The sequence below is a fragment of the Grammomys surdaster genome, unplaced genomic scaffold (assembly GCF_004785775.1).
Source record: "Grammomys surdaster isolate TR1022 unplaced genomic scaffold, NIH_TR_1.0 362, whole genome shotgun sequence".
NCBI classification, from domain to species: domain Eukaryota; kingdom Metazoa; phylum Chordata; class Mammalia; order Rodentia; family Muridae; genus Grammomys; species Grammomys surdaster.
The window spans coordinates 2,404,688-2,416,983 of record NW_021604781.1 but is presented as its reverse complement, the minus strand read 5'-3'; the positions used below and the strand labels follow the sequence as shown (position 1 = coordinate 2,416,983).

Genomic DNA, 12,296 nt, shown 5'->3' with positions numbered 1-12,296 from the left:
ACTAGATTGCCACTTCCTACTTTATGTTAGCCATTCTGACCTTTAGACAACCCTGTTTCTATTCACTGTTTTATAGTTTTCTTGATTTATTTGCATTTTTCTGTTTCTTAATACATTGTGTGATTTAGATCATATGCTTTATATTGTAGCACATCTGGGTATTACTTTCCTATAAAGGATGTTCCTGCTGGCACTCAGTGGCAAAACTAAGAAAAAACTCATCTTAAAATTCTTGGGGCTGGAAAGATGGCCAGTGCTTTAAGAGCGCTGGCTGCTTTTTGAGAGAACCCTGGTTTGATTCCTAGCACTAACATGCTAGCTCACAACCATCTGTAACTCGAGTCCCAGGGGATTCAAAGCTATCTTCTGCAGGCATTGTACACACAGGGTCATAGACATACAAGCAAGTGAACCCCCAGATATGAAAACACTAGGCCTCGTGACTTTGCCTAAGTTTATAGTTGTTTACCATAGGAGGGCAGGTCTCTTGTCAGTTGTTTCTCCATGGGTAGAAAGGGAAGTCTTGCCTATGAATTTTGAAACTGTACTTCTATAACATATTACTTGATCTCTCCTGTGACTTGGCCTCCAGGCTAGCTAATGTAATTAATTGGTAGAATTTCATCTCACAGGCCCTGCCATATGTCACCTGCCTCGACTGTTACTTTTATTCTGCTACTTTTGATAATCTTATGACTTAAACACATTTCTTTTTCTTCATCATTTTTTTTTTCTGAGACAGGGTTTCTCTGTGTAGCCCTGGCTGTCCTGGAACTCACTCCGTAGACCAGGCTGGCCTCGAACTCAGAAACCCACCTGCCTCTGCCTCCCAAGTGCTGGGATTAAAGGAGTGTGCCACCACTGCCCAGCCCACATTTCTTTTTCTTACAATAGTGCTTAATTACTTGTTGAGCTTACCAGATGATCTTACCTAGAGCAGTAGCTAAAGTGACTTCACTTAAGAGACTCAGCCATCGTGACTGTGTCATAACTCTGTGCCAGTGACCTGAGCGTGTTTGTCCCAAAGGCTCCCAGGCTCATTTCCATCTCCAGAACCAGTACCTTGGGACAGAGTTCTGAGTTGTGCCCTTTCTTTTCTTCTTTCCAAGCACTGGAAAATGCTTGCCTGCTGTCTCCCCACTGTGACGATTCACGCAGGCTTGTCTCCCTCGGCTGTGTGTGCGTGAACTCGGGGCTGAATCACTTATTAGCTTTCTCTGTTTATTCAATAACTGACAAGTCAAATGCTCTTGTCCCCACTTCTAGGAAAGAGACAGGACATACTCAGAACTCAGCAGTCCCCAGAGTGTCCTCTCAAGCACACTCCCTTCCAGGCCTGCTGCTAACCGCTGTCGTTCCTTTTATAAAGATGATTTATTGTTTTTCCTCATAATTGTATCACTTAATATATTTCCAAACAGTTTTGTTTCTTTTGCAATTTTACATCCCCTTGCTCACAGTTCTCAAAATCACAAAGTCCAAGACAAAGGTGTCATGGAAGGTGTGGGGTGCATGCTGTGGTAGAGCTCTCACACATGAGTGTCGGAGATACAAAACCCTGTTATTTAGCAATGGGATAACGGAGAAGAGGACGCCCTGCTTAAAGCCAGCTTCTCTACCACAGAGCTGGTTCTCCATGCAGGGAAGGAGTGACAAAGGAGAGAGGAACCCAGGGAGGAACATAGGCAGTCCTGGGCACAGGCCGAGGTCCTGCAGGCGCCACCTCTCTTCGTTCCTTGGGGGTCATTGTGGCTGATAGAGGACTTTACCTTGAAGGGGAATGAGAGACTAGGCACATCTCTGTCAGATTAACTCTGAATTAGAGGACAAAATAGTTCTCTAATACTTAGCCTATCTAGGTGCAAGGTGAGTAGAATCTGCCCAGAGGATAAGCCAGCCAGGAGGACAGACATAGGATGAAGGGACAGATGCCAGGCCTTCTCATCCTATCCTAGTCATGGGACATCTGTAGACCCAGGGGAAGACTGTGTTTCCTTCTAAAGTGGCTGTCCAGGCTCAAGGAAAGGAGCTGAAGCTGCTGTTTACAGTAATGCTGTGGTACAGGTCTTCTCCAAGGCTGTGCTGGAAATCACCAATAGTATAGACTAGCCGTGTGTCCCTCAGAATGAATGCTGTTAAGTCACCTGAGCAAGCAAAGGATTATTCAGCTTTCCTTAGGATCAAGGTTGTGTAGACATCTTTCACTCCAAGATGCTACCTGGTAGATGCCATCTTCCTCTGGTATCCACATGTGACCTCCCTCCTGAGTATGTCTGTGCTCTAACGTCTCTGTAAGAACACCAGTTACATTGGGTTAGGGCACAGTCACATGACTTCTTTTGAGATCTTTAAAAAAACTTGTCACTAAGTGCAGTCAAACTCCAAAGGAGTTGGAGTTAGGACTTCAGCATAAGAATATTTGGGGGCATGGTTCTTGTGATAATAGAAGTCCCCAATTCAAGCGTGTTCTGCATGGTAAGGTCTTCCCTTGTGTGTGTGTGGTGTGTGTGCATAGCCACATGCATGTGATGGTGTGTGCATGAGTGCTGTGTACATGCCTCTGGAGGCCAGCGGTCAGTGTTGGGTGTCTTCCTCTGTCCCCCTCCTCATTTTTTGAGACAGGGTCTCTCACTTGCTTGGAGCTCATTGACTGACTAGACCAGCTGGCAAGTGAGCCCTCAGGACCCGTGTCTGCCTCGAAGCTCATGCTGCCCCTCCCAGACTTTGATGTGGGTGCTAGGCATCCAGACTTGGATTCTTGTGCTTTCATAGTGAACAGTTTTTCTGCTGAGCTGTCTCTCCAGCCCCAGCACTCCTCTGTAAAAACCTGTATCGTGAGTGTGCTCCCTGAGATCATTAACTGTTTCCCTAGTTATTTCCTGAAATAATATAATTTTACATTTATTTTACTTGTAATGCATTGGCACTGATTTTTGTGTATGGGGGAAACCGGACCTCATTTTCCATGAGGATAGGTTTGCTTTTCTTCATTGCCCAACCCAACTGCCATCACTGGGAGCCAAGTGCCCACCTTGCTCCCATTTCTGTCCCACTGATCTGTTCTCTCCAGAGAGTCTCGCTGGCAGGCAGGATGCTGTCGCTCTGCAGGCCGTCATACAAATCGACAGCAGTAACTCTTCCCACCCTGCTGCTCTTCCAGAACATCTCCTGTCTTACCATTCTGTAAACAGACCTCTTGAGACATTTTGCGGAAATTCTTTGATGTTAGGAATTGGGGAAGAATTGTAAGTGTCATGAAAGATAAAACTAATAAAGATAAACAGGTAGGGGTGGACTCTAATGAGAGACAATTCTGAGGTGTGGTATGAGCCTCGGATGTGACGGAGTAGATGCCAGGAAGCCGGGCAGACAGGGGCGCTGCACTTTGAGTTGTGTTTCAGGTACTTACCAACCCTGCTGTTGTATGTCCTGATAATAGTGAAAAGTATGGATATATGTCTTTGTTCTCAGGAAATGCGTGCTCCTCATGGGCGCGTGGGTATAATGGTACCTGCAGCCAGCTCTCAAATCACAAGGGTGTGTGTGTGTGTGTGTGTGTGTGTGTGTAGGGGGAGATATAAGGAGCTCAAGTGGTACTGTTAGCCCCCAGTGAATTGTGAAGAGATGTAAAGGGTTTTTTTTTTCCTGTACATTTAAAATTTCTTAAAATAATAGTTGAGGAAAATTAACTTTATTTTGTGTCTTAGGAAAGAGAGACCCAGGCAAACCTGTCAGGGCCTGTCATAGTGTTTTGTTCAAGCAGGTCTACCTCAGACTACAGCAACGGAATGCCAAGTGGCTCAGCATAGAACAACATCTGCGCCAGCATGGGAAGGAAACCATGCTGACACCAAGTACCCTGGACTAGCGCTCTAAGTAGAATCCTCACTCTGGAGCTGTCTGTGCTCACTGCTAAGTCTTAGAAGCTTTTCTGAACCATGGACAAGAGCTCCTTAAATCTGTCATCCTAACATTTTAACATGGTTATTCTGAGAAGTTATACTTCATTCTGTCTCTTTCGAGAAACTAAACCAAATAGTTTTTCTGTTTTAAAAATAATTCTATGTGTATAGGTATTTAGCCAGCATGTATTAGAACCACATGCATTGCAATGCCTACAGAAGCCAGAAGAGGGCGTCAGATCCCCTGCGATTGGAGTTACAGATGGTGTGAGCCGCATGTGGGTGCTCGGAATTGAGTCCAGGACCTCTGCAAGAGCAGCCAGTGTTCTTGACTGCTGAGCTGCTGCTGCATCCCCCAGATATCTTTACTTAGAAGCAGTTCTGGTGCTTGAAGACAGTGTTTATATCTTCCGTAGAGAGCTCAGAGCTGTGGTTCTCACAGCAGGCATCTGGCATCTATAAGGAGAATAAAGTCCCATCAGGTTTCAGTGAGCACATACAGAAAGTAGCGAGACCGCATTGTGTGGCAAAGAGAAGGGGCCTTGCCGTCTAGGTCTGTTCTTTACAGTGCTTTCCTTTCCTGGATGTTAGAAACAGGAGTATGTTTACATAAGACGTTTCATCTTCCAACAGCAAAAGGAAGAGCGGAGCTCCTGAAGATCAGCCTCCGGGAGGTGGAGCTGGATCCGGACATCCACCTGGAGGACATCGCAGACAAGACTGAGGGCTACTCAGGCGCTGACATAACTAACATCTGCAGGTGTGTCTTGGTGACCTGTGGCTGAGCCCCCACGTTAGTTCTAGGTGTGCAGGACAGGCTGGTCTTAAAGTCAGTGACATTAGCCTCAAACCTGAAGGTAGTACCCTGTTTCCTGAAGGTTTGCACTTATTTTTTTCTTTTCAAGTAGTTTTATTTCTTTTTTAAATTTTTTTTGAGATTATAATGTAATTACTGCACTGTTCTCTCTTCACGTTCCTTTCCCCAACCTGACTGCCTACACGTGAGCAACAGCAGCCATGCTAACACCCAGGCCGCCAAACTCAGCAGCCCGAGACAGCAGCAGGCAGCCAAGGAGTGCTAAGAGCAGGGACAGTTCCCGCGTGCAGTGCACAGATGGTCAGCTCTAAAGACATACATGTGTAATACAATATAGATGTTCTCCCGTAATATACACCTTGATTGATTGTTTGACAAACACATATGTAATATAATAACTTTTGCTTTCTCTTGCTCAATTCTTGATACCAGGTCCTCTGCTGTCCAGACTGTCTGTAAATTCATGCTCCTCCTGCCTCTGTCTCAGAAATGCTAAGATTACGGACACTCTCTTTGGGTTTCGCAAGTGCTGGTCAAGTGCTCCACAGAAACACTGTGTCTTACTTGGCACAAGTAGCTGAGCAACCCCTGGCTAATCAGCTTTAGGGTGGAGCACAGCCATGGAAGCAGTAGTGTGCAGCTTTATTGGGCAAATTTGGACCACATGAGGATGGACAAAGTTGATCGGTTTCATCGATGGAAGAGACACAGTTTTCAGTTCCCTTCCACTTTAAGGACTTTGTGATTTTAGATACATGACTGGAAAAAGAGAACTTAGTTCTTACATGGAGAAGTCTGGATACTTGGGCTCCACGCTTTCCCTTAAAGCTTTAGCATCTGTCTCTCTTGTGTTTTCTGCTAGTGTTTTTTATGGGTGCATTTGAGGCTAGAGGCCACATGCTCACCATAAGTAACACAGTCTCTGTAGTAAAACACTGGCAGACCTGAAGGTGTGACTGCCTTGCCCTTCCTGGTAGGTCTTGATGAGAACACAGTTGGTCAGGAGAAGCATCCCACAGACATCCCCTGAGGCAACCTGTGTTTGGAGATGTTCATATCCCTGCCTTTACTCCATTTGCCTAGGCTGTACACTGACTTATTGGCTGTAGACTTGAATCATTTTAACATTAGCCAGATGTTCATCCCAGGTCCGCAATTCTGTATTCCAAAATTGATTTCCTCTTCCTAAACTTCTAGGTTGTTTATGAGGCACAGAGAAGAAAACTAAGTACTAGTTGAGCTTGCCCCAGGCCTCTGTGATAGTGTACTTTTCAACTCCTATCCTGTTTTGGGGTGTGTGTGTGTGTGTCTGTGTATGTGTGTCTGTGTGTGTGTGTCTGTGTGTCTGTGTGTGTGTTTTGCAGGTATATGAATGTATGCAGATACCTGTGCACATGTGTGCACTTGGAGATCAGAGATCAATCTTGGATGTTGTTTCTCAGGTGCTGGCCATCTGATTTTGTTTATATGGTAAATAGGGGTGGGTTTCTTTTTGTTTTTGCAGGGTCTCAACTGTGTATCTCTAGCTGGCTATGTAAACCAAGTTAGACTCAAAATCATAGAAGTCTGCTGATTTCTACCTTCTGAGTACTTGGTTAACTCTGTGTACCACTATCCCTGGCATCACCCTGGGTTTTTGAGACAAGGTCTCTCAGTGGCCTTAAGATTGTCAAGTAGGCTAGGATAGCTGGCCAACAGGCCCCAGACATTTCTGTTTTCACCTCCCTAGGCCTACAGTGACAAACATGTGCCAATATGTGCAGCATTTTGGGGGGTTTGGGAATTGAACCCCTGGTCTTCATGCTTAGATAGCCAGCAGGATCAGCCAGCAGGATCCAGTTCTTGTGTTGGTTTTGAATCTCTCCTGAAGCTTCAGGATGTGACTGGAGACTTCTAAGTGGTCTCACGAAAGAACATATAACATAGTCCTCTGAGTGTTTGTGGTAACTTTGTTGCGAGCAGGAGCAGAAATGGCTGCTGACTCCTCTGCCTGTGGTTCCAGGGACGCTTCTCTGATGGCGATGAGGCGACGCATCAATGGGTTGAGTCCAGAAGAGATCCGGGCCCTGTCCAAGGAGGAGCTGCAGATGCCTGTCACCAGAGGGGACTTGGAGTTGGCACTTAAGAAAATCGCCAAGTCTGTCTCTGCGGCAGACCTGGAGAAGTACGAAAAATGGATGGTTGAGTTCGGGTCTGCGTGATTGATCAGCTCTTCCATTTCTGGGAGTTTTGTTTATGAAATGAGAAGAATTTCCTGAAATTAAAAAAAAAATCTGGAATTTTTAATCAGAGAAATCTTCACTTAAAGGCCAAAACAAAACAAAAATGTCTAGAGGTACAGAGAAATGTAGTTGAGAAACAAGAGACGCTCATAGAGTCTGCTGGCTTTGGGCTACCACGCCTTACACTGGTGGTACAGAATAAGCAAGCCAATGGCCCGGGCTGAAGGGGGCGGCTCTGTGCGGGGAGGCCTTGTTTACAAAGCACTGACTGAGTTTTCATGCACACACTTGCATTGACTGTTTGTTTGGAATTGTCACTTTGAGTGGGATGATCGTGAATTCTTTAGGAAATGATCTTTAACTCTGTAGAACGTAATACTTCCTGTTAGAGTCTAATGTGTAGTTAGTATACTCATTGCTCTTAGCTTACCAGTTCCTCTGTTAGCTGCTGCCTTATGTCCATCAGGGAAAAGTCTCTGACCAATGGCTCCTTAGACATTTGCCAAGTCTCTTTTCCCTGGCCTGTAGTCACTGTGCTGGGCCTCTCGTACTTCCCTTGGAGCGATGATAAGAGTCCTTACGCTGAGCAGCAGCCTTTACCCTTGAAGCTCTCACACCACTCTGCCCAGATCACTATGGCTGTTGCTTTTTCTCACCTCCAATACTGTATGCTTCTGTAGAGTCTGACTTTGCTGTTAGGTCAGTAATCTGATTCTAGACAAGACTAGTCTCCTAGGCTAATGCAAAAGAACCGTTTCCCCCTCTTTTGCATGTGAGTATTTTGCCTGCATGCATGCAGTGCCTGAGGAGGCCAGAAGAGGACATTGGCTCCCCTGGTTCTGAAATTATAGCAGGTGTGAGCCACTATGTAGATGCTGGGGACCAAAGCCAGGTCCTCTATATAATGGCTGAGCCATCCCTGCAGCCCCACACACAGCATCTATGAACTTGTACCTGCAGTGGCACCAGAGCAGACATCTGCCAAGCTCATCAGACGTGGAGTTAGCCGGGAAGGAGGATCTCAGAAAGGGAGCCGCATGAGTGTGGTCACACGCACTGGGCCCTGATGTTCATCCTCTGTAATTAATTATGCCTGCCCCTTCTGGATCAGCAGGCAATGCTTTCATTGACTTTAAAAGCTTGTCTAATAATATTCCGACTCTCAAGCCTATTTTAAAACTATATTCTATATACACCTTAGAGGTACTTTTAAAAACTCCTAGTATGTTGCTTAAGATATTTGACCTCTTTTTCTTACTAAAACCTATAAATCTACCATGCTCTTTTCAGGAAACATAAACCCGACGCTTTAAACTCGTGGATTCATCTGGTTACTATAAATTGCCCCCTTTCTTCTGAGACAGAGTGAAGGGGTCTAGCAGGCTGGACCATGACAAACACAGGCCAGAGCATGACAAACATGGCACTGACAGGTTTTGCCCTTTACCCTTCTCTTCTAGCTGAGCTGTTAGGTCTCGTTCCTGAAGCTCGCTATCAGGGTCTGGCCCCGTATTTGGCCACTGACTCATTCCTGAGACTGAACACCAAGGTCCAGCAATCAGACTTCATTATTTTGGCTAACCTAACCCAATCAGATCTTACCAGCACATTATAGCTCATTCTAAGACAGAACTACCCCTTTTCCTCTTAAAATTAACACTTGCAAAACTATTTACTGTTGTTTCTGTGTAACTCAGACTCAGCCACCTTGTCTCTCTGCCTTGCTTAATAAAGGATCTTTTTGCATCTGGCTTGTGCTTGGACGTAGGTGTTTGGGTGTGATCTGTGCCTAACCTGGGGTCCAGAGGAGAGCATCCCACAGTACACAGGTCCTGTCACACAGATTATAAAATTTCAAATCAAAAGACATCATTTTATTATAATGGGACTAATTTTGAAAAATTAGACTGTGAGACTTTACCTTCCATGAACAAACTTGCTTTTATTTATTTTGAGGAAGGGTCTTACTTTGTTGCCAGTGCTGGTCTTCAGCCCTTGGGACCAGCTGTTTCAGCTCCTGGAGTAGCTGGGACTCCAGGCACTACACCTGATTATTTATAAACGTTTAAAATAAATAATTAATGTGGAAGGCTGATACAGGAGGATCAGTAGGAAGCAGAAACAACCCAAATGTCCTCCAACTGCTGAAAGGATGATGAAAATATCACATACACACACGTGCACGCACATGCACACGCACATGCATGCACGTAGTCTGAAGCCAGCTTGTATGGAATAACAAGGCCCTGTCTCAAAAGTCAAACAGAAAGAAACGATCCCACTCAAATCCTCTTAAAAAAGAAAGAGAAAGAAAGGAAGGAAGAAAAGAAAGAGAGAGAAAGAGAGAGAGAGAGAGAGAGAGAGAGAGAGAGAGAGAAGAGAGACAGAAAGAAAGACCTTCTCTATAACCCTGCTGGCTGGTAGACCTTTTCTGGCTTTGGCATTACTTCTCTTGCATAAACCTATTTTTTCTGAAGTCCTCATGCGCCCGCAGTGCAGCCCTGGGTCTATCCTAAGGTAGGTGGTGGTCTGTAGTTAGTAAGTCAGATGTGCTCCCTCCATCTCTTCCCTCTTCATATGCTGTTATGGACAGCAAAGTTTGCTCGTCTTAAACCCCTGCACAGATCTGCAAAAGACCGCTCTCTTGTAAGATGTGCTGTCCGTACACTGTCATGGCGGCAAGAGGCATGTTACCTTGCACACAGTAGGATTGTTTTCCTTGCTGCTCTGGGTTGTAAAGCAGATGTGTTATCACAGTAGGAGTAGTCGGTTCTACTTCCTTGGGAAACAGGAACATTGGAGCACAGCACAGGGATTGTGTGTAGTTGTTTGACAGGAGCGTCATGGATAGTCCTGTCATGGGCACACTGTGCTGGTCACCCTCTGTGTACACAGTGGATGGAGGTGTGTGATTTGCCAAGCTGCGCTGGACTCTGAAACTCTGGCTGGACATTTTCTCTGGTAACTGTCAGTCCTGGCTTCTGCTACTGAAGCAAGGGTTTAGCTCAAAAATGGGGAGATGACCGTCTATGTGTTTGGGGAAGAGAATATACAAAAAGGGTTTCCTCGTCTGCTTTAAAAAGAAAACAAAAAACAAAACAAAAAAACCTTTGATTGGCTTTAAAATGAGAAGTTTTAAACAATTAAACAATTGGTTTAAACAATCAAACAATTGCTTGTTTAAACACACAATTCAAAATAAAACGATTAAAGATCTATTTTAATGCACCCACTTTATCATTTTTGTGCCATAATTACATGAGTAATTATGATAAGTGTATACGCAGCTAATGTGTTTGCTGCAAAAGTTTTACTTCCATAATCTCTTTTTAAAAGGAAGTAAGATAATATTGGTAAAAATGTTTCTGACAAATGGCTCCTTAAGGGAAGCTGTGGCCTCCTAGTTATTCAGCTTAGAAACAGGCGACATCACAGGCCTTTCACCCAATCAGTTTGATCATTCTGCAGAGTGACGCAGACACATGGTCATCAGAAATACCAGACACTGTGGGAGCATCCTGCCAGGGGGCCTTTGCAGGAGAGCCCGGTTCACAGTTCAGTCACATAGCTGTTTAACTTTCAGGTAGTTCAAAAAGTGGGGTGGAGTAGAGAAACCAGCACCCAAAAGCAGGCAAGCAGGTACACAGAGCCCTAAAACGAGCAGCCACCCAGGAGCGTAGGTGTAAGCCCAGTTTACAGTATTAATTGTCACTCTTTATCCCTGTGTGTATTGTGACTCTGTGGGGAGTATTAATCTTCTTAGGTCTTAGGTATCTGAGTTCATGAGATTTCCTTCCTTGGATACACTGTGCAGGAATCTGCCCTGTTATCCTCCTCCTCGCCCCGCTTGAGATGCAGGCGGGAGTTAGGCCTGTCATTTGCATAGTGGGCGTGGCTCTGGCCTCCTTAGTGTGGTCTTCTTTTGTCTTTATTTTCCCTCATAATAGTACATTTTCTCTGCTCTCTTATTAAATATAGATCACAGCTAGGGTATGCTTCGTGCTTTGGGATAAAATGTTAGGTATGACTCGGCCTTTTCTAAGAAAAGATCTAACTGCGACGAATGAGGACAGAATCAGGACTTTTCCAACTTTCTCATATCTTTGTTTTGTTGCTTAAAGTTTGAATGTACAATGTTTTAAATGTGTGACGCACATAACACTTATGCCAATCATAAGAGTCCATCACAACTGAAGAAAATAAGTCCAAGTTGAAGGACGCATTGGGGCAAACTAACCCTCATTGGACCGCTCGTGGGGGTGGAGGAGGGTGAACTAACCCTCACTGGACCGCTCATCGCTCGTCGGTACTGATCATCTCCGCAGTTACTTACCTCGTTGTAATTACTACAAGTTTACTTATTTATGCCTTTAATTTAGGCTTTTCTTATTTATTTAATCTTTGGGTCATTTTGCTTTTGATATTGTTTTTTAATGTGGAAACTGAGTATTTAAAATATTAGATCTGTATGGTAATATATTTTTACACATTTACTTAGTTGAATTTTTGCTAGTTTTTTTTTTCTCTCTGAAAACTGTAGTTTTGATGATATTTCTCATTTCAGGTGCCTTGTTAATAAAAACATATTAAGAGGATGTTATGAAACCATGTCTGCTTTGATTTTCCCACACCTTAAGAAAACTAAAAACAAAATTAAAACCTGAATATTGGCTTAATTCTAGTGGTGACACTAGTGGTAGTACTTAGTGGTATGGGGTTGCTATGTCTGGGACCACAAATGGGGGTTGATGCAGGGACATGGGCCTTGTATGGAAGAAGGAAGAGAACGCACACCCATGCTCACTCTGCTATTCTCTCTCTCATGCTCACTCTGCTATTCTCTCTCTCTCTCTCTCTCCCTCCCTCCCTCCCTCTCTCCCTCCCTCCCTCCCTCCCTCCCTCTCTCTCTCTCTCTCTCCTCTCTCTGTGCTGTACTCTCCCCGCTCCCTGTACTCCCAAGTACACATGCCCTCGCCCTCGGGAGGATCCCAACCTAGTTTTAGGCATTTCTTCCTCATCTCTTCAGATCTGTTCTTCAAGCGCTGCCCTCTCTGCTGCTTTTACCTCCTCCTGGTAACGTCACAATTCTAAACTGGAAGTGTAAGATTAGTAGTATTAGTATTATTTTGAGACAGGGTCTTACTTGTAGCCCCTGGCTAGTCTAGAAATAAATATGTAAATCAGGCTGAAGTCACAGAGAACAGCTTGCCTTTAAAGGTGTGACCCTCAGTGAAGTGTGTGGCCAGCCTTTATTTGAATGTAATTCACCCTGAGGAGCAGGTTCACATACAGCACACAGTCTACTGGTTTCTCAGGGTTCTGTAAATACAAACCAACACGGTGGCATGACACGTG

The 12,296-nt window shown here is 44.7% G+C and overlaps 1 protein-coding gene across 1 annotated transcript in view; it reads left to right on the top strand.

Annotated features, from left to right (window-relative positions):
• Positions 1–7,185, top strand: part of Katnal1 (katanin catalytic subunit A1 like 1) — a 53,037-nt gene extending 45,852 nt beyond the window's left edge. The window contains exons 10-11 of the mRNA XM_028779779.1: positions 4,536–4,662; positions 6,722–7,185. Of these exons, the coding sequence (XP_028635612.1) occupies positions 4,536–4,662; positions 6,722–6,920 (326 nt within the window). The 3' untranslated portion in view covers positions 6,921–7,185. The remainder of the gene's footprint in view (positions 1–4,535; positions 4,663–6,721) is intronic.
• The last annotated feature ends 5,111 nt before the right edge of the window (positions 7,186–12,296 follow it).